Below are 23,045 nucleotides of genomic sequence, written 5' to 3'. Positions count from 1 at the left end.
CGACTTTTCTTTTTCTTCTTTTTCAGATCACACATAAACTGACCAACCTCCCCTCCCACAGACACATGCAAACAAAAACTCATCCTTTACATTTTGAAAGGCCTTTCATTTCCTTCATTCCATGTCTCTAACATATTCTGTTGCATTTTTCTTTCCTATTCTCTCGAGTTTCCTTGAAATTCACGTTTGTACTGAACCTTATGCAGTTGCCCATCAATATGAGAGAAACACACGAGTCAATAATTTCCTGGTTTGAGTACAATCAATTGGCTGTTCCAAGCACACAATTGCCAGATCCGGGCTAACTGTATTGAAATTATTCTGATATGGTTTTCGAACCTTAAGTACAGCAAGATTCTAATCCTCTGTCATAATTAGTTTAAACCTGACAGCATTGTGGTCTCGAAAACTAAAATGCTCAAACATAAGCGCGCATGAACTTTCATTCAATTGTATTAGGATTAGAACTGCACTCTCACTTGTGGAATGTTCCACTTATTGACACAAAATGATCTCCTGGCTGCTATTTAAGAATTTCGCCTTGACGAAACCTTTCATACTGAGGCCAGCCAAGTCAAGAAAGGAAAGATGAAACACCTTTCTAATATCATCCCATTCCTCTAACATACTCAAGATGGAGCAGTATTGCTGGTCCAAAATTGGCCAAACCGGTTCTTAATTTATGTTTGCTTTCATGAATAAAACAAAAACTGACACTTTTCCATGCTCACTCGACTTTCCTGTGGAAATCATTTCCTTGTAATCTGTCCCCTCGAAAACATTTGTGCAGACAAAAATAGTGCTATATTCAGACATTGTTTTTAAAATGTGATTTGAAATTTGCCAATCTAGCCAACATTTTATACGCTCCTAACAGACTTTATGTCAGTGCCTTGGTAATCAATTCAGAAATCAGTTAAGATTTATCTACTACACATTATCCTTGCTCAATGTTCAGAAGAGGACAAGACTTACTCATGATGCCATACTCCCTTACCTAAATAACATGACGTGACGAGATGGATTGTAAAGACAGTCGATTAAAGGCCACACAACAGTTCATTTTCAAAATGAAATCGGACACATGTTGCTTTCTCATCTATTTCTAGGCCCTGCAAATTAATGTCGCAGTTTCGCTTCATATCACTCACTGCCTCTCCTCAAATCCCACAATCCAGTAATCAATGGTCTCATGAACGTAAAACATGAAAGTTGAACCTTTTAAACCATTGGCCCACGAGAATCCATATCTAAGCTCACGTCATTCTGCCAACTGCTACATTGAAATGGAATACAGCAATACAGAAGAAGACCAGCGATAAATTCAGACCAGTTTGGAGTTTGAACTCTGTTTTATTTGCTTGTCAGAACAGTTGGAACAGAATGCAGTGCGGGATTTCGCAGACATCAGAGTTTCTAATGTATATACATATATATAATGTGGTATTGGCATCGCTGTGTTGTCCAGCACTTGCTGCCCATTACTGCTTGCTCTTGAGAATGTAGTGGTCAGTTGACTTCTTGAATCTCTGTCATTCTTCTGCTGTAGGTGGGACCACAATGTCTTGAAAGAGGGTGTTCCAGGATTTGACACAGCATATGTGAAAGAAAGCAACATTGTTCCAAGTCAGCATGATGGCTCTCATGGAAGAGAACTTGCAGCTTTCACGTTTACCTGTTATCCTCAGTCTGCGGATGGAAGTGTTCATGGGTTTGGCACCCTTGTCTGAAGCTTGGTGAAGTTCTGCAGCATAAGTTGAAAATAGCACACACTGCTGCTACTGAGTGTCGATCGTGGATTCAGTGCTTGTTTGTGGATGCGACGCCAATTAAGTAGGATGATTTGCCCTGAATTGTGCTTTGCTTCTTGAAATTTGTTGGAGCTGCAGCCATCCCATCTTTCGGGAGGATTTGATCACTCTATCTCTTTCCTCACCAATGGAGCAAGATATGCTGAAGTGTTCAGTATTCTAGATGTTTAATTGGCAGCTGAGTGGGCCCTGTGGAGCTCAGGCGATGCATCAGTGGGCAATTCATTTCTTTTTAAGTGGTGTTTGACAGCACTGTTGATGATCCCTTCAGTCATAATAATGCTGATTGACAGTATGTAATTCACAGAATAATTGGCCTGGTTGGATTTGTACTGCTTGTTATGTAATAACGCAAGTCGTCGATTTCCCACGCTGACTGTGGACCGTTCAAGAAAAGAATGCCTGAAACAACAGTCAGTGTGATTTATTATTCTTCCGAGGTGATGACTTCTTGTTGAAGTGTAGATCATACGGTATGTGATGCAATATTTGCTTTGGCATAGAAGACAAAGGGTGTCTGTGGATATCAGTTCTTTCATCTCCCAATACCTCCACAAGAATCAGTGCTGGTAACTCGGATGCTTGCAATATACCTCAGTCATTTGAATGAAAACGTAGGGGGTTTCAACAGTAACTTCCCAGTAGCTAAACTTATACTTAATGCCCTTTCAGAATCCACATTATTCCTTTATTACAATAAGGAGAATCGTTGTCTTTTACTTTGATTCCTGTGACCGTCTCTTTCCCTCACGCATCTCAGGTGATCAACTCATAAATCAGGACCATCCAACCATACTCAGTTCTGAATATCTGGAGACAGACTAGAAATATTACCCCAATATTTCTCCCGAGTTTCACAGGTATTTCTGTTCTTATTGCAGACTCAGAACTTTGATTGCATTGCCATGGTTACAAAACTGAATCCGGTTTACAGTGGCTAGTCGCATTTTTTATTCATTTACAGAATGAGAGCCTCGCTGCCAGGCAGCATTTATTGCCATCCTTATTTCCCCCGAGGGCAGTTCAGCATCAACCACATTGCTGTGAGACTGGAGCCAGACCAGATAAGAATGGTAGTTTCCTTCCCTAAAGGACTTGGGAAACCAGATGAAGTTTGCACCCACAGTTGGTAAAGGATTTATGGTCATCATGTGACGCTTACTTCCTGATATTTATTGAATTCAATTCCACCATCTGCCATGGCAGGCTTTGAACCCTGGTGACCAAAACGTTATCTGGGTCTCTACACAACAGTCCCGTAATAATATCAGTCTCTCATTGCCTCCTCAATTTATATGCATTACAGCAATATTCAGTTCAATTTGTGCTGCTATGCTCTGTTTGTCTGCGTGACAGTGCCGAAGCAATGATTAACAGGTGTGTTGCAGAACCTCACAACGCCTATGGTTTGTGTGAAGAAAGAAGGCATCTTGCCAACTATCTGATCAAAGGCAATCTTTCAGAGAGAAGTGGAATAAGAACTTGCCAGAAACGATGGACATTCACACCGCTCCCCCCACCCCGAACAACCCCATTAATCAGCACCAACTAAGCATGACATACCGCCTCAAAAAAAAGCAGAAATTTGGAACCAATTTTATGGAAAAGTGATCATTTGAAATCAGAAAATATTCTCGTAAGTTTCTACATTTGAAACACAGTTCTCAGTTGTGTGAAGCACAGAACTGTCAGTGTGCATCTCGTCGTTCTGTTGAATTAGCAGGAAGCACCTGGCATTGTGGTAAATTCTATGCTCACGTTTTTTCACTTGCTTCACCACTCGTATTAAAAATAACACACCGATGCCAAAGTAAGTTGAGATTTATAATTGAAGCTCCATATCTTTCCATTGAGCATTTCATCATCGCACAGCACATCTCAGCAACATTTTCACAGCAACTGGGAATATGTAAATATATTCCGACATTAAATCACCAAGCATCATGCACAATTTCAATGATCTTGGTAGAAGAACACAAAATTGCAAGCGAACACTTTAACATGCTCCGCTAAATGAATTTGAAGTTCAGCCAGTTAGAACTTACGTGATTAGCATCAAAGAACATCCATATACTTTTCAATATAATGTGTATATCACAGAATTTCGGAATCACAGAGTAGAAAGAGGATATTCAGTCAATTGTGTCTGCACTGTCAATACAAGTGATCACAATTAACCTGGCCAGTGGCATTATTTCACTTCATAAAATTGCACATTTTTGTTGAAAAAAATGTTCTTGCCTCTCCCTCTGGAATGATTAGATTTCATCAGCCTTCCACAGATTTACAGGGCAGTACCCTCCATGTCCTTACTTCAGCTTGTATGAGGAAATATTGTCACTTAATTTAAACAAAGTGTGGGGCAGGAGGAACACAGCAGGCCAGGGCCCATCAAAGGCAGAGGAAGTGTATGTTTTGTGTGGCGTCTTCAGAATTTTCAGGATTCTCATTTCTGAAGAAGGGCCCTGACCCGAAACGTCAACTTTCCTGTTCCTCTGATTCTGCCTGACATGCACTTTTCGACAGGCCTCACTCTTGGTCATGTCAAACTTCAACATCCGGAGTTCTTGCTATGTATGCATTGCATGTGAGCCAATTGTGCAGATCATTGAATTTCAGTTCTTGTACATTTACAAAAGGGAAGAGTTTCTCCTCATGTTGTCAAAAACATGAAAGCAGGATATGATATGAATGATGGCAGTTTCCGAAAATGTGAGGTTGAGTGACAACTGAGTTTCATGATGGAACAGGCGATGGATGTTGGCATGCGGGTCCGGACGGTGGTGAGGAATTTTGATGGCATTCTGACTTCAAGTGAGAGGATTTGAGTGGAGGGGTACAGAGGTATTTCCGATCTTATACAGTATGTGGGTGAATCCAAAGCTTGAGTGTTGTGCGCAGTTTTGGTCTCCTCATCATTTAAAGGATATTTTGGCTCTTTCCGAAATAATTGATGGAAGATTAGACAGACATTTCATGAAATACTGGACCGATTGCGATTGTTCTCACTGGAATTTAGAAGAATTTTTGGGGCTGGGAATATCTCACGGAAATATACAAAATCCTGATGAAATTGGAAAGGGTAGCTACTGGAAAAATGTTCCCGAGGTTGTTGAATTCAGAACCAGAGTTCACAGACAACGAGTGAGTGATAAGCCACTCAGGGCTGAAATAACGAAAAATTCCCTCACTCAGTGAGTTGTGAAGCTGTGAAGTGTCTGTCACATGAAGCTTATGTGGCCAGTTCATGAAATATATTCAAGATGAAGCTCGACATGGCCCTTGCCAGTAATGCATGAAAACGGTCAGTAGATAAAGGGGGAATGGAATGATGAAATTTCATGATCGTATTGGGTGGTATTGCAGGCTGGAAGGACAGAATGGTAAACTTCTGCCCCGATCTTCCACGTTTCTTTCGTCTCTGACAAGCCCTCTCGTGGTTTTGAAATTTGCTATCAGTTCCCGTAGAATCTGTCTCCCATCAAGAACAGTTGTAACTTGTATCGCAGGGTCATAGATTTCCAATGCACAATGAAAAGTCACTTTCGACCACCGTGCCTGTGCCTGGCAACAATAAAGTTTCAAATGCATCGAATCCTGCATTCTAGATCATGGACCATTCCCTCGAAAGCATTGGTTTTTCAAGTATCAATGTAAAATACTGCTTTCATGTCATGAAAGTTTCAGCGTCACCCACTCTTACAGGGTGTGTGTTCCACATTAACATCACAATATGCGTGAGAATTTGTTCACTCACTTCACCACTATACCTCCAACACGTTTTCTTTATTCTGTGGTTGTGGTCATTTATCCCCACACATAGTGGAATAGTTCCTTTCTCTCTAGCCTGTCCATTCCCCTCATAATTTGAAACATCTTAACGAAACATCCTCACTGAATCACCTCTGCTTCAAAGCAGACAAATTCAGTCCGTGCAAACTCTCTTCGTTTTGAAAATGCTGCAAGTCAGCCAAAAACTGAAAAATGCACATCATCACCCTCTGAAGGGCAATGCACATTTCACCAGCCCACCTGCATCATTTATAATGAAAGAATATGTTTTCAAACATTTGACATTGGTCATTTTGCTCTGCTACAAGTTTCACTTCTCCGATGAATATTAAAATATTTGCACAAACTGCTGGTACTGGAAAACAGAAAATGCTGCAAAACTTCTGCAGCCAATGAGCAGCTGAGAGACAAAGCAGAATTGCTCGTGGAGTATCAGAGCTAGGAGCTTGTATAAGATGGATGCTTGGGTTCTTTTCTTGCCAGCGTCGAACTTTCAATGACCATACATCATATGTGTAAAGTGAGAGGTGGCATGTTTAAAAGCGGCAGAGTAACAGACTCCTACAACAATGGAACAGACCTCTGGGGCCAACGTCTTCTTACCAAGCAAATTTCTGAAACTAAACTAGTCCCAAATGTGTATTTGGCTCGAAGCCCTCCAAACCCTTCTTACTCGTGTATTTGGGATGTTGTAACTGTACCTGCATTTGCCAAATACCTTTTAAATAATTCCCTTCTCACTTTGAAATATGTCTTCCACTTTTGTTCGAAGCTGACTTAGGAACGAAAGACCATTAATATTCACATTACTGATGGCCCGCATAATTAAAAAAAACTCTCAAAGTTTTCTCCTCAATATCCTGCATTCGAGGAAACAAAGCCCCAGCCTACTAGCGTCTATTTTTCCCTCAAATCCATCAATGACAGCAACAAACTAATCCGATTTAACATGATGTTTCTCTCCCGATATCGACCAGAAAAGCAAAGGGTCTTGCAACATTAACAGCACCAGCTAGATTCGGAACTTCTTCATGACATCTCAACCCCGAGGCTCATTGGTGTGAATAATAAAGGTAAGTGCGCTCAGCTCTTCTTGACCAACCTGTCTACATGTGACGCAAATTCACAGAGCACTGTTGGCAAACCTCAAATGCTCATCATTCGACAATGTCAACCATGACAGTGTTATGAACTGTCTCAGTCACCGTCAACAGGAGGTGCCTGGAACGTGGTGATACGTGAATTGGTCAGAGGAGGAATGAAAGCATTACATTTGAAGCAGTTGGAAAGACATACGAATGAGCATGCAATAGGGGATATGGAACATGCGTAATTCACGATAAAAATGTTCAGAGAGGGATGCCAACGTGGGAAAATCAGAGCACAGTGCAAGGGATGGGAAGGAGACAGAGAAAGACATTCAGGCCTGATATTATTGATCGATATGGTCATAACATAGAGCAGAGAAGAGAATAGTATGGACTAGACTTTTCTGACAAAATGCTTGTGCTGTCCATGCTGTTGTTCTAAACTAATCTCATGCGTCTGCGTTTGGTCCACATCTCTCCCATCTCTGTCTGTTCATGCACCCGTCTAAATGTCTTGAAAACTTTGCTGCAATATTTATTTATTCCAAATCCAAAGGAAGCCCATTAATAGGCATTTACATTCTTGACTTTAAAAACATTTCTCCCACATCTCCTATGAATTTTCAACTTTCACTCATCTTGTACGTCTGTTGCTCGCATTTAATCTACACACCGTGTGGAGCCTCAATTTTCCTGAATTACATCAGTTCAACTCTTCAGTTTCTGGTGCTCTAACGAAACAATCCAACTGTAGCTTATAAAATGTGAGGCTGGATGAGCACAGCATGCCAAGCAGCATCTCAGGAGCACAAAAGCTGACGTTTCGAGCGTAGACCCTTCATCAGAGAGGGGGATGGGGAGAGGGAACTGGAATAAATAGGGAGAGAGGGGGAGGCGGACCGAAGATGGAGAATAAAGAAGATAGGTGGAGAGAGTATAGGTGGGGAGGTAGGGAGGGGATAGGTCAGTCCAGGGAAGACGGACAGGTCAAGGAGGTGGGATGAGGTTCATAGGTAGATGGGGGTGCGGCTTGGAGTGGGAGGAAGGGATGGCTGAGAGGAAGAACAGTTTAGGGAGGCAGAGACAGATTGGACTGGTTTTGGAATGCAGTGGGTGGGGGGGGGGAAGAGCTGGGCTGGTTGTGTGGTGCAGTGGGGGCAGGGGACGAATTGGGCTGGTTTAGGGATGCAGTTGGGGAAGGGGAGATTTTGAAACTGGTGAAGTCCACATTGATACCATTAGGCTGCAGGATTCCCACGCGGAATATGAGTTGCTGTTCCTTCAACCTTCGGGGGGCATCATTGTGGCACTGCAGGAAGCCCATGATGGACATGTCATCTAAAGAATGGGAGGGGGAGTGGAAATGTTTTGCGACTGGGAGGTGCAGTTGTTTGTTGCGAAGTGAGCAGAGGTGTTCTGCAAAGCGGTCTCCAAGCCTCTAACGAAACAATCCAACTTTAGCTAATGTCTCGTTATAGCTAATACACTCCATTACAGACAATATTTTGCTGAATCGCTCGGAAATCTATCCAAACTATCCACATTCATCCTATTGCCCAGTGAGAAAAACTGTGCACCGTTCTCCAATTTGCACAGAATACCAAATCATCAATGTGCCATTGCACCCTGATCATAATTTCCTACAACCTCTTCTGTCAGGCAGAAGATACAGATCTCTGAATACATGAAGGAGAAGGTTCAGAAAATGCTTTTTTACCAGCTGTTCTAACACTGACCGAGAGATTCCCCATTCTCAAATAATGGACGATCTTGCCAATGTTGATCATGCCTTGAACACTCTGCATGGAATGTAAACTGTGCCTCTATATAAATTATTTTAATCTGTATACCAAGTGCACTTACAACACCAACCATGTCCCCCTGTTCCGACAACACGACCCTGGTCCCTCTGTCCCTTGCAGCACCCCCGGTCCCTCTGACTCTACAGCACCGCCCAGGGCACTCTGCCAGCTGCAGAATATGTCAGTACGGCACATAAAGAAAGTTTTTCACTGTACTTCAGTACACGTGGCAATAAACCACTCAATTAATCAACCAATCATTACAAGATGGAAAATTCCAAAGGAAATGCTATCCAGTAACAAATCTTTCACCATAACCTGCACCGTGATTCCCAGTTTGGATTCTGCCAGGGACACTCAGTACATGAACTGAGCGGAGCGTTGTTCAAAAGCGGGAAAAATGAGCTGACTTCCATAGTTGAAGTAACAGTCTTTGCCCTTGACATCAAGCCTGCATTTAACCGAGTGTGGCACCTAGGAGCTTTGGAAAGATTGGAATCAATTGGTATCCGTGGAAAAGCCTCAACATGTTGAACTCAGACTCAAAGATTGGAAAATGGTCATAGTCACTGCATGCCAGTCATCTAAGCTCCGGGAGATCTCTGCAGGAGATGCTCAGGGAGAAGGAGGGAGATGCAGAGAGAACCAGCAGGAGATACAGGTTTACAGAGGGAGGAGGAAAGAAAGACGGAGGGAGGAAGAGGTAAGAGAGTGTAAATTAGAGGGGTGGAGAGCCCGTGGGAGAGAGGAGAATGAGGGGGAGATGATCAGTGAGAGGGGGAAAGGCAGAGAGAGAGAGATGAATAAAAAAAAGTCTTCTGAATATTCCTGTCAGTATAAGTTCATATGATGCTACCATCTGCTGTCACACTGGTACCACTGCATTGGAGATGCTGGAGCTTGAAAACAATCTGGGGTTCAGTCAAAATGACAGAGACAAAGAGAGGGAGTGAGGGGGAGAGGGGGAGAGACAGAGAGAAAGAGAGCAGCTCGCAAAAGCATCAACATACACAGAAACACATACAGTCACAAATCAAATTGACACAGGCATTGCAAAGGAATAGACAACCACGCACCACACCGTCAGAGGCACAAACACACAGCACACATACACACATCCACGGCTGCTCGGGAGACCATTGGAGTTATACTAATAGCTCCTATACTTAAAATCAATTAAGGTTTTAATGACAACCATTGAATGGAGTGTTTCAATTGCAACTGCGTCCAGGCAACTTTGAATGAATCGTTTTATTCGGAGACATCACGAATTTATTAGCAATTTCGAAAATTTTTACTGTATTTTAGCCTGCTTTCTCAAATTGAAAGTGAGAAAATAATTCAAAAATGTGGGAAGTGAGAACGGCCCTGGGTTTTCTCATCGCCTTCTGCTCGTATCTCACTCCATAGGATGTGCAGAAGCGTGAAAAGCCAATCATCACATACGACAACTGCTGGGGAAGTGAATTATTTAACATGGGTTGAAGGTTTGTAGCTATTGATGATGCTTGAAAAAGCTGCATGACCTTGAAAGAGTCCTGTGAGCATTCTTCTATGAACCGAAGATGACACCTGCAGCTTGTTTTACTGCAGCTGCATTTTATGCATGAGCCAACAGTTTTGTCTTTCTCTGTCTGCTACCTTTGTGCTGGCTGTTGGTTACATTATATTCGAGACAGAGGAAGAGTTTTGATGCAAGTGCTGGACTTCTCCTTGTTTCAAATCGCGAACACTGCCAGGAATGAACTTAAGCCTTCAGTCCAGCCATCGATCGAAGAGCCCCTGATGGGCTGAAGGGCGTGGTTTAGATGCCTTTTGAGAAGAGACGTGCTGGTTTTTCGAGACGGATGTGAGGTTTGTTTTTATTTTGCTTTTTTCTTCCATACCTTATTACCACCGCAATCATGTATTATTATGTAATAAACACTGATATATAAGCAAATAGGGGCGCACGACTCTTCTCCCTGATGATATTTAGTCGAATCTGAAACGAACCTCTTGCAAACAATCTTGTCTCCTGGCGTGAGGTGGCCTCCAGACGGTAGCACTGCATCAATTTAAACACAAGATGGATGTCAGTGCAGAGACTGTCAGAGACACACAGAGAGAGAGAGAGAGAGAGAGAGAGAGAGAGAGAGAGAGAAGAATAGAGAGACTGCGTTTTGTACCTTTCTCCTCTCTCTATGTGTGTGTGTGTGTGTGCACGCGAGCATGTGTGTGTGTGTTTTCGTGTGTGAGAGAGAGAGACACTGAACCTTTGATTAATCACTGATCAATTTATTCCTTAATTCAAGCTTCCCTCCAGGACAAATTCCGCGTCATTGCAGCCAAGGATACACCCGCAGACACACACGTCCAAAATTACTGATGCATACTTTTGGAAACATGTATCCGCAAACTCATCAACATTGTGTTACTCTAAACGCAAAGCTGACAGTCACGGAGAAAGTGGGAGCAGGTGAAACCCAAATCTGTAGAGCCATTCTGAAAACAGCAAATAAACAAAATTCTGCTTCTCTCATCTCCTTTAAACTTACTCTATTTACCTTTAGCCCATATCACCGTGCAATTGGCATTTCTGTCCCTGGGGGAAAAAAAATTCCATCTGTGCATTCTATCCATTCCTCTCAACATTTTGTGAACACCTGTCAAGTCGCCCCTCAGCCTCCGACGTTCAAGTGAGATAAATCCACTTTGGTCACTCTCCCACTGTACCACACACTCTGCTAACCCAGTAGCATTGCTGTGAACAGTTTCTGTAGCTTCTCCGAAACGTCCAGATCCCTTTGACAGTGTTGCGAACAGAACTGAACAAAATATCCCAAATGTGATATTAATAAATTTCGATTGCAAGCCAGCTGATTTGAATTTTAAAAAAGTATTGCATTTTTCCCCGATTGGGGAAAGCAAGAATTCTGTTCCCCTTCTTGACAACCTTATCCACTTCTGTTGCCACTTCCAGCGAGCTGTCGATGTGTTCACTCAGAACGCTCTTATTGCTGATATTCGAATGATTTCCGCTGTTTACTGTGCACGACTCTCCTGCAATAGGTCTCCAAAATACACGTATAGTCTCAATTACACTCACAAAGACTGTTACACAATCACAGATGTGTGCACGCACTCTTACTCACTCGCTGACAATCTCAAATACTTAATGTGTGGCTTACATCTTCAACGAGACACAGAATCAAAGCATAAACATGAAATAACTGCAGCTTTATTAATGGAATTCAGTTTACATTGTATAGCATCACGAACAGAACAATTGCTCGTTTCTTGAGAATATCGTGATGGAGGCAACATTTTCATTCAATAAGTAGCGACACAACAGCGAGCAGTATTGTTTGATCAACTATTAACTCTCGTTGATGGATATGAAAAAGCACTGCAACTACGCATGGAATTCCTGAAAATAGTTCATTCATTAATGATAGAGATGTCACCCTCAATACAGATTCAGTCATTCCACAAACAAAAGTGAATTCGATAGTTATTCCAAGCACTAAAACGATCCCACAAAGAGATTATTTTTCTTCTGTTAACTCATGACAACACACTTGAGAAAATGAGAAACAAAGGAGAGAACACGAATATAGTCAGTTCAATGCAAAGAATTGCGGATGAATTACAATCAGGAAAAGCTCATGTTGAGCAAAATAAAATTTTGTATTTTGGAAATGATTGTGCACGACTCCTCACAATATTATCTGCCTTTGGATGTTCTGTGTTGAAATAGACTCTAGAATATGCCTGAAATGAAAAAAGAAAATGATTTGAATCAATTGAGGTCATTTTGCCTCTGGCCCGATTTACAGCACGTAAAACGCTCAATCGCCATCTGAAGCTCTCAAAACAAGGAATTGGGAACAAGACAATCTTAACTAAGCAATGGCTGAGTGATGAAAGGCCATCTGTTAAAGGGGATATTGAAGTGTGCATCGATCTGCGCTCTCAGATAGGTGCAACAGAAGACCACGTATCCACCCTGAACAATAGTAAAGTTCTGAGCAGCAAGTGACAACACAACTGGTACGTTTTCAAAAATCTGTCATCTCACGAAACGTTTCCAAAGAAATTAACGCCTTCTGGTTTGTGTGAGTTTACTGTTGGTATGCTGCCTGTGCCAGCAGCGAGGATAATTCCAAAAGTACATAATTGTCTCTGCATCACTTTGCACGTGGGGACGTGGTAGAATATACAACATAAGAAAAAGCCTGTGGGTTCTTTCAAACCGGGAAAACAGTCTCAACGTTCTATGTCGTTGTTCGAACAATCAATGCTCGAGTCTGAGATAACAAAGTGTAGAGCGGAATGAATGCACCGGGTCAAGCATCATCAGAGGAGCAACAATGCTGAAGTTTTGGGATTGGACCCTTCTTCAGAAATTATGATTTTGTGTATGATTTGATTGTCGGAGTGGAAGAGTGGATTAGTAGCTCGTTGACGATACAAACGTGGGTCGAGTTGTGGTTAGTGCGGAGGGCTGTTCCAGATTATGAAGGGACCTTGATCAGAAGCAGAGCTTTGCCTTTTTCCGGACTCTTTGTATGTTACCTGTGATAACGTTCAACACTTCATAATGCTCAATACACTTCAGAATTTTGCAGAAGGCCAGAATATCCTCCTGCCTCTTCTGCATCTGAACATTGGAATGAATGAGAAAAGGTAGCCCTGATCATTTTGTTTTGTTCACTGTAAAATCGTGTTTCACACTAGCTATGCATGTCGATACCGAAGGTAAAGTGGGTGCGTGGATTTTCAGAAGGAGAAGGATGGAGTTTGTGTGAGGGAATCAGAGGTAATGCTACAAGGACACCTACTGCATACGCTGCCGTAGGGCGGATATGATTCAAGCTCCTTTGAGAGTTTTCCAGGAAAATGTACAATGCCAGTGGTGCACAGGAGAATTATGCGGCCATTTCAAAGAATGCATTATTGAACTATGAAATCTTACTGCGCAGATAACGTCCTTCAATCATCATGCCTTTACTACCAAAGGTAAGCAACTACTTATATCAGTGTCAATTTCCTGCACTAAATCCACAGTCTTCAATTTTCTAACACATCAATTCCTGATGACAATATTTTTAAACACCTTCTAGTGTACGTGGCAGTATGTCTTCAAAGTGATTGGGTTCCCCGCTACAACTACTCTCACAGACAGTGAGTTCTGGACATCCAACTCCCTGGGAAATTATCTTCCTCACGTCCCCACTAAGTTTATTGCCTTTCAGTTTTAAATTAGTTCCCATTTGTTAATGACCCTTGCGTCCGTTTCTGGTGAGGAGCAACTGTTGCTAATGAATTTCACGCTTACTTTGAACTTTATTTGCAACTTAGTTGAAGCATTTAAATATTGTAAGAACTGGAAGTATAATTGGAAAAATCGAATACATACTTGATCTTTCACATTTGACAGAGATTAACCTGAAGTGACGTGAAGGATGGGAATTAATTACAGATGGTGCAGTAGCTTGATTGGCCTGTTGGAGATTTTGAATTTGACTGAGTAGCTAACCAGAGAGTCTTGATTTGCGTGTCACTGACTTTCATGAGGTATTGACGTTTATGATGTTCATTTCATAAAGATTCATTCCTCGTCGGGAATTTACATTATTCAGTACCTCAGAAGAACCATATCAAACCGATCTGTCGTTCTATTTTACAAATAAAGATCGAACAGGTCTGTGTTGACCGTTGGCATCAAGAACTACAACGTTTTAAAACATCAAGCTTGGAAACCCAACCTTCCAGAATCCCCATTTTACTTCACAGTGATTCATTCAATCAGCAGTTTTGTCGACTTAAAATGTCACTAATGGGTGAAAACAGTCTTGGCTATTCAAAGAAATGGAAAACAAACAGGTTCTGATTCTGGCCCACCTCCTTGACCTGTCCGTCTTCCCTGGACTGATCTATCCCCTCCCTACCTCCCCACCCACACCTTCTCCACCTATCTTCTTTACTCTCCATCTTCTGTCCGCCTCCCCCTCTCTCCCTATTTATTCCAGTTCCCTCCCCCCATCCCCCTCTCTGATGAAGGGTCTAGGCCCGAAACGTCAGCTTTTGTGCTCCTGAGATGCTGCTTGGCCTGCTGTGTTCATCCAGCCTCACATTTTGTTATCTTGGAATCTCCAGCATCTGCAGTTCCCATTATCTCAGGTTCTGATTTATATTAACTGATGTCATTTTTGAAGGTAATTCTTCATTATGTTGAAATTAAGATCGGTCTCCAGAATATGCCTGTTTCTAAATGAAGGTTGTGGAGATAAGGCTCTGGGGGTTTTAAAATAACAAGACATAGACCTGGAAGAACACAGCATTCCAAGCAGCATCAGAGGAGCCGGAAAGCTGCTGTTTTGAGTGGAGACCCGTCATCAGAAATGTGGGAGTGGAAGGTAATTCTCAAACAAATCGGAATAGATGTAGGGGCGGATGGAAGATGGATAAAGAAAAAGATAGGTGAAGAGCAGATAGACACGTCAAAGAGGCAGGGTTTGAGCCAGTAGAGGTGAATTTCGGTGGGGATTTAGGGAGGGGATAGGTTGGTCCATGGAGGAAAGACAGGTCAAGGAGTCGAGAGAGAGATAATGGGAACTGCAGATGCTGGAGAATCGAAGACAACAAAATGTGAGGCTGGATGAACACAGCAGGCCAAGCAGCATCTCAGGAGCACAAAAACTGACGTTTCGGGCCTAGACCCTTCATCAGAGAGCTTTCTGATGAAGGGTCTAGGCCCGAAACGTCAGCTTTTGTGCTCCTGAGAGGTCAAGGAGTCGAGATGAGTTTCGTGGGTATGAGATGGTGGTGGGGCTTGAGTTGGGAGGAATGGCGAGGAAGGGGGGACGAGCTGGGCTTATTTTGGGATGTGGTCGTGGAGGGCAGATTTTGAAGCTTGTGAAGCCCACATTGATACCCTCGGGCTACAGGGGTCCCGAGTGAAATATGGGTTGCTGTTCCTGCACCCTTCTGTTAGCATCATTGTGTCAATGCAGGAGGCCCAGGATGGATATGTCATCCAAGGAGTGGGGCGGGAGCGGAAATGGTTCGTGACTGGAGTGAGTTGTTGTGCGTTGTGAGCCCAGTGTAGGTGTTGCCCAAAGTGGTCTGCAAGCCTCCACTTGCTTTTCCCGAAGTAGTGAAGATCGCAACAAGAACTGCAGATACAGTATGTTATAATAGCAGATGTTCAGGTGAGCATTTTTTTGAATTTTTAAGGTCTTGTTAGAGGCTGGGTTGGGGGCTAAGGGACGGGGGAGTTGCAGGGACAGGTGTAGCACTTGCTGCAATTGCAGAGCAAAGAGTCAGTGGTTTTTGGGCTGTTCGGGCATTTTGAAAATCTCAGGTTGGAAGAGTCTGCAATGTTGTTCACAGAATGGAAAGTAACTAAGGTAGTGTGAAGGCACAGAGCACCGGTTAAGGTGGGAATGACTGCAATTCAACTCACCATGTGAATGAAGTCCAATGCTAATATTTGTCAATGTAAGGTGTTCATCAGGGTCACTGTCCAGTTGTGAGTGGCCAGCCTGACAATCATCTTCTTCAGTCATAATATCATCATGATCTCTACAAGGCGGACCTGGGAGGAAAACTTTATTAACACCGGCACAAATCGTATCAAACAACACAAAGAGCTGAAACAATCAGATTCGAGCCAGGAAACAACTCTAGAAATTGGGAGTTTCAGGAAATGTGATCGAATTCTTCCAGATTTTTTTAATGAAAACCAAATAAAGACTAACTATTTCCAATTATTGGAGATTCTAGATCTCGGAAGAATAATCTCTGAATTCTGGTTAAGCCTAAGTGGAAGTATCATGCAAAGAGAAAGGTTGGTTTAGAATTGGCACTCTCTTCCGAAAGAGACTGTTGATATTTTCTTGGTTGCTCGTTGTAAATATGAGACAGGATTCATTTATCCTAGATATCTGGATTTCAGACATATAAGAGACAACCACGATATCATTGAACGGCAGAAGAAGCTCGAGGGGATGAATAGCTTAATTCTGTTTTCTATTCGTAACTTTTTCTTCGAGCTGAGCACACTCTGGGTAGACAGGATTGAGCTGCATGAACTTGCAGAGCATGCAGCTGGAGTCAACAGGATGAAGCTTTTCTCTTTGGTGGTGTGATTAACGATTAGGGACATAGATTTGAGGGAAAGGAAAATAATAATAAAGTGGATGTGAGTAAAATTGTGTCCACTCCGAATCTCGTGGGATCGCGGGACACATTACCTGGAAGTCTACTGGATGCATCGCAGTCCGTTTACATCTAAGAAGTATCCTGAGGAATACTTGCGGTGTGAAATCAAAAATTTCTCTGAGTCATATGAACAGAAAACAGGATTGAGCCATTCACCCCCTCGAGCTTCTTGTGGCTGAAATCCAGATATCCAGGGCAAATACAAAGTGCCTCATATTTTAAATGTGATTAGAATATTTAGGCCGCTGTTTTGACAGCAGTGCCTTGATGGACGATGTCAACGAACACGTCATAGCAAACCCGCGATTTTGTTTTTTTTAACAGGCAATGCTCATGAAAGAACCAATGTCATTCTGAGCCATATGAGCTCTGACATCCGTAAGTTTGCACTGCAGACAATATGAAGGCCTGTCGTAAACTAGCCCAAAGTGAATATGTATACACCTGGAATACCGTTGGATTTCACCTCAGGATTTGGTGATTCTGGGTTGTGGTCACTCACGGTGTGTTTGGTGTAGTATTCAATGCCATTGTGTGAGTCAACAGAAGCGGAATTTCCTGAACAAAAAGAAACAGAAAGTGAGAATTATTTCACGTTTAATGTTCTTTATTGTAGTTTGAACACAGAAGCATTATTCTTTCACCATATGTGCAGAAATAACTGGAATATTGTCAAAGAAACCATTGCTGGGAAAAGATTCAACACACAGATTGCAGTGGTGCAAAGTAAATTGAAATGCCACATCACTGTAATGAGAGATTCCTCCGATCGAACAGATACTTTCACACAGAGTAAACTTAATGTCTTAAATCATAACCTTTATCGTGGTTTCAGAAGATATGAAAAAAAAATTAGAACGTCTTCAGTTTCCTCAACGACGTCATTCATTATGGCAGAATCGATTGGAAGCGTTATTATTCCAGTGACACAATGCATATTCAATCATTCTATTAAATGCCCTTTCAGCGTGTCTGATTAATGTCCGGTGGCATTCTTTGACAGTCATGATGAAGATTATATTACAGTACAATCAATCAGTGAATGGATTCAATGCCCAGATGTCTGAAGACATCCGTGCGGAGGTCGGGTCGCATTGGAAAAGAGTAGCTCTGCTCGAGCATACAAACAAATGCCCGATAAATGTATTTTTTTCTTTTCAATAACGAATGCCTTTTGGGTATTCTCAAATTGTCATTCGACCTCTCCAAACACAGATAGAGATTAATTCAATGCGATATCTTCCTTCGCACGACGACAGTGATTTAATACATCAGCATGTTCAATCAGATCACTGATCATTGAAATAGAATGGAAACCACATTTCTAACAATGACTCACTGTGAACAAGGAAGTAGATGCCATGCTTCTGAACCGACTTCGCCCCAAGCGGGATATCCTCAATTTCCTCGTAAATTCCTTGATACAAACCAAGACTTGAGCCAGTGGCAGCAGCGTAGCGGTCTGTTGGAGGAAGGATAGACTGGTCAGCATTTGTAATTGGATGTTACGAGCAAGACGGATTTTTTTTTTGTGGGGCAACACCAGTGCAAAGCAATTGTATTTCGTGCAATGCAGGAAAGCATAATGTTTGCACAACATTAACTGATCAGTGAGACAAGCAGAAATTTTGGAGAGGAAGTGAGCAGGCCAACAGGCATTCTCATGTCCCAGCACTTTCCCAAATTTATTATAAAAGGCCATGGTTTTGATGCGTATTGTCACCTCTGTTTGCATGAAGAATCGTCACATCGATATTCAAATGTGTCAGGGAAAATGCAGTCCGTAGATTTCGAAACTTCTTAAAACAAGGAACAATGACAAATACTTTTGAAGATAAAGAAATGAGTCGGAAAAAATACCTGGTGGACTGAGACGAGGTTCCAATCAATGTTCACGATAAAGATCCTGTCACCCCACCCCCAATCTCCATGTTTCGATAACAATGCTTAAATGAGAGTTTGAATATTGTAGTCAGATAAATCAAGAATTCTTGGAATTAGTTAGAAATGATATCGGAGCAAATAGATTAGGGCGACTATCACTGTTGTTGACAATCGCAGATGAAGTGTGCATTTTAAACTGCTCTATGTAAACTCAGCTTGAAATACAGTAAAATGCATAGAGAATCATTATTATTCATGTTAATCGTCATCGGCCTCTCTTGGAAAACCGTTCCCAGGTAAATGCTTCTGAACTGATGTAAAAATTAAGTAAGATATCAGACTGTGGATCTGGAGGATAACAGCAGGTCAGCCAGCATCAGAGAAGCAGATAATCAACCGGTGCCATTCTCAGAGCTGTCAGCTGAAGAGGGTGGGACCCTTCTTCTGCCACGTCTCCAAACATTGTCAACATTGTCATCTCTTACTCCAGTATCTGCAGGTTTCACGACCTGAGTAAAAGCTGAAGACGTTTTGTCTGACTCGACAAAATAAACGAGTTGTCAGATGACGGGAAGTCGCCGCAAAAGGGCACTTAGTTCTTTCACTCATCTTCAATAATTCCATCAGCACCTAGAAACTGACTAACTGTAAACGAATCTAATTGATGAATAAATAATTCGCGGGAAACAGCCAAAGTCTCCATGAAACTTAATGATATATTATTACAATCAGCAATGTATTCTGGAGTATTGCACCTTTCATTCCAAGTTATATGGGGCGTTTCAATGGGAAAAGCCCCCTGAAGAAGTCCAACAGCCAGAAACTTTCTCACACTCGTGGCAAACGGGTCGGGTGATGGAAAATTGAAACAAAATCATCAACAGCTTTGGCACGAGAATGAACAAATAAAAACTGACTGAAGTGTGAACTCAATCCGTGGATGTGAGACTCACCTTTCATTCGTAATTTTCTCTGCATTACCAACAGCAGTGCGATCAAATCAAAGATGAACAGAACTCCCAATGTTAAGCAGACGACGACAGGTATGGAACTAGATTCACTTTCCTGTCCTGAAAGAAGACATTATAGAGATATTTAGCTGAATTCGAGTCTGTCTTGTGTAACTGTAAAGAATTCATTAATGAGGAAACGCAACAAGAGCATTAAATTCGTGAAAACGCCAGACAGGATATTGTCAGGAACGTAACGCTGCAACAAACACTTATAATCATATCAAGCATAAGTACCTGCAGGTGAAGATGAAGGAGAAATCGTCACCAATTTGGATTCTGTGGAAGAGAGTGTACAAATTTTCATGAAGGTGAAATTTAATACAGGAAGAGAAATTTTGGCAGTAATTTGCAACATTAATGATCACAATTCAGAGTTGCTCAGCATTGTGCTTACCAGAACAGATCACATGGGCAATATCCTTGTGACTGCATTCCCTTTGAGCTGGTGCTGGGGAGAGACAGTCAGACAGAGAGTATTCACTTCCTTTACATTTGACGTCATTGTGCCATATCACACCCTCACCCTGAGAGACAGCGGGCTCTCCTTGGGCTGATACAGCAAAACCGCATGGCAGCTGTCTGCAGACAACATTGGCATCACTCATGTCCCAGGAATCACCACACAATGTCCCCCAGCGTTCATCGCACATGATTTCCACTCTACCAGAACAGTTACTGTTTCCTCCAACAAGGAGCAAGGTATTTTGGGAATCTGTGGCACAGAACAAATAATTACTGAATGAAGGAGAAAGCGGCAATATTATTCCGAGAGTTTGCATCTTCCTGATGAGGACGCACCTGAGTTTTGAATGCAGGAATTTGAACTCAGGGGCTGCTCTATCCTTTCATCGATCTCTGTTAAGAGGAGAAATATGCTGACTGGATTGGAAAACAGCACCTAAAACGAGATCCGAATACTGAGAATGTTTGTCACATTACCTGAACAAACAACCCCTGCATCTTCCCTGTGGTTACAGTCGTGTTGACCCCATAAGTCTGCCTGACATTGCCAGAGTTTCGACTCATGTGATAGACACTGTATCTCATCAAGCCAAATCTGTCCTGTTCCTGCTCCGAATGACTTAATGTCATCTTCAATATCCTGGAATGCGCCACAGTGCAAATGTTTGCAAATAATGTTTCCATTGACTGAATTCATTTTGTCTGAGCACACTGTTCCCCAGGTCCCGTTGTAGAACACTTCCACTCTTCCCTCACAGCGATGTTTTCCATTCACTAGCCTCATCGCCTTGTGCTCTGTTCATACAATAACAGATATCCAGATTAATAGATTGTTTAGGACCTTCGTGCATCACTCTGTGTTACCATGTATTTCCAACACTGATTTCTGAAATGAGCATGACACATGATAAAGAAACAGGAACTGCTGGAGGAACACAGCAATTCTGACAGCTTGAGTGGAGAGGCAAAGCCAAGACAACATTTCTCATACAGTGACGCTGATTCTGTACTGAGGAGATATCGGTTCTGAATTGTCTCTAGATATTCCGCCAGGCCTGAAGAATTTCTACAGCATTTCCTGTTTTTCTTTCAGAATTTCCAACATCTACTCTACCTATTCCTTTTTACTGTTTGTAACACATGATGTAGTTGATTTAATTATTCTGAATTAAGTTAGGGAAGTATTCTTCAGGAGTAAGACGGAGATGTACAGAATTGAGAAAAAAAAAACAATGATCCCAAGAATCCTTTGAAATGACTGAGCATGAGAAGTGGCTGAGGAGAGGAATCTGACTGCAAACGCATCCTGTTTCATCAGCGGTGTGTGTCAGATTTTCAGAACAGTAGAAGTTACGACATACAAGAGCTTTGTGTCAGTTTGTAGCTGTTCTATTAAGGTAATTGGGAACATTTTAACCGCAAGACAATTACAAATACCCCAGTTGAAAGCAAACTATAGAAACTATTGTTCTGAATCATCATTTAAATCCTAAGTATCGAGTCATGAACGGGCATTTTGGGAGCCTGAGCCTAACAGTTATGATATATTTTTAATACAGCTATACTTAATGTAGTGGAATCTGGAGGGACCTGTGTAGAGATGAGACACTCCTTGCTCCTTGGTTCATAATCAGTTTGTGGGGCTTACAGCCAGCAGTCACGTTTACAAAATCTGAATACAAATGTTCAGAATAACTTGAGTTTTTTTTCAAGTTAAAGGTTCTAAATATTTATGACAGTATTTGTGTAACCTAGGGGAAGGGACAATGGGCCACCAATGATGCATTCAATGTTACACTTGGCTTGAATCTGACAGAGGAATAAATTCCAACACAGTCAGTTCATAGTGGAAGATATAATGGTTCTTTCAATTGCTGTACGGTTTACATACGTTAGGATCCTTTTAGTTCAATTCCACACTTTGCATACTTTCCAGTCCAGTGTACATGTGTCATTTTAATGCACCAGTTGAAATATTTTAGGTATGTTGGAACATTGAGAATTGCCTCACCTGTGCAGATAATTCTCACATCCTCTTTATGAGAACAGTCGTCTTGTTGACCGAGTCGTGCTGAAGGACATTCCCAGAGAAAGGTTTCGTTTCCAGAACACTTCACATCTTTCAGCAAAACTGGGACTGAGCCCAATCCATAGGATGAAGGAAGGGTCATATCCAATGCATCTCCACAACCCAGTTGTTTGCAAACTACTTGAGCGTCTACCATATCCCAGGAGTCATCACAAACAGAGCCCCATGTCCTGTTGTAGTAAATCTCCACTCTACCAGCACAAGGGCTTCCACCATTTGACAACCTTAACTGTAAGTGTTCTGTTAGACAAAAATTCATAGCATTATGCATTCATGACATAAGTCTTTCATCACTCAGTACGGCACAATATATAGATACAGGGGCAAAAGTGTTTAAAATGTTTCTATGACAGTTCCATAAAAGTATGAGACAGAATATATTGAAAAACTAAATCGACTAAATATACGCTACCAGCCAGAATATACAACATAGAAACATTTTTTAAAAATAATGCTATGCCTGCTACTGCCAGTTTCCCTTTCGCTTTGAGCTGTGAATATTCTATGAGTCATTGTGCAATCAGTGGGATTTTTTCCTTTCTATATCCTTTCACTTAGTTTTAGTCTGCCAGTGTTTCGATGGATTATTATATCCGTGTTTCTCTTATTTGACAGCTAGCATAAAGTTATCTTTCTTTGATATAAACACTAACTTAGCGTACCATAAATTCCAACAAGTTGAAAGAAAATCTATGGCAGGGTAAAATATGATAACACACAATGAGGAGAGATATCAGGCCAATCCTCACTGCGAGATGATTAATAATATTCTCATCAAGTTGCCCACTACAGGGATCAAGTGCTTCCATTTAAAATTCTTCGGAGCAACGCTACTTTGAGAATAATCGATGTTTTCAAGAGGGATTTTTGGCTGTAGTAGTTCAGAAAGCAGCTTC

General features: G+C 41.8%; 1 protein-coding gene across 1 annotated transcript in view; it reads right to left on the bottom strand.

Moving 5' to 3' along the window:
• LOC132206808 (deleted in malignant brain tumors 1 protein-like) overlaps nt 1-23,045 on the bottom strand; it is a 33,954-nt gene that overhangs the window by 10,322 nt on the left and 587 nt on the right. Inside the window, exons 2-8 of the mRNA XM_059641855.1 lie at nt 22,072-22,389; nt 20,538-20,855; nt 20,397-20,453; nt 20,122-20,310; nt 19,539-19,655; nt 18,041-18,163; nt 17,155-17,259 (exon numbers count right to left, since the gene is read on the bottom strand). Of these exons, the coding sequence (XP_059497838.1) occupies nt 17,155-17,259; nt 18,041-18,163; nt 19,539-19,655; nt 20,122-20,310; nt 20,397-20,453; nt 20,538-20,855; nt 22,072-22,389 (1,227 nt within the window). The remainder of the gene's footprint in view (nt 1-17,154; nt 17,260-18,040; nt 18,164-19,538; nt 19,656-20,121; nt 20,311-20,396; nt 20,454-20,537; nt 20,856-22,071; nt 22,390-23,045) is intronic.

This window comes from Stegostoma tigrinum, chromosome 43, assembly GCF_030684315.1.
Source record: "Stegostoma tigrinum isolate sSteTig4 chromosome 43, sSteTig4.hap1, whole genome shotgun sequence".
NCBI classification, from domain to species: domain Eukaryota; kingdom Metazoa; phylum Chordata; class Chondrichthyes; order Orectolobiformes; family Stegostomatidae; genus Stegostoma; species Stegostoma tigrinum.
This window is presented reverse-complemented; position numbering and strand designations above follow the sequence as displayed.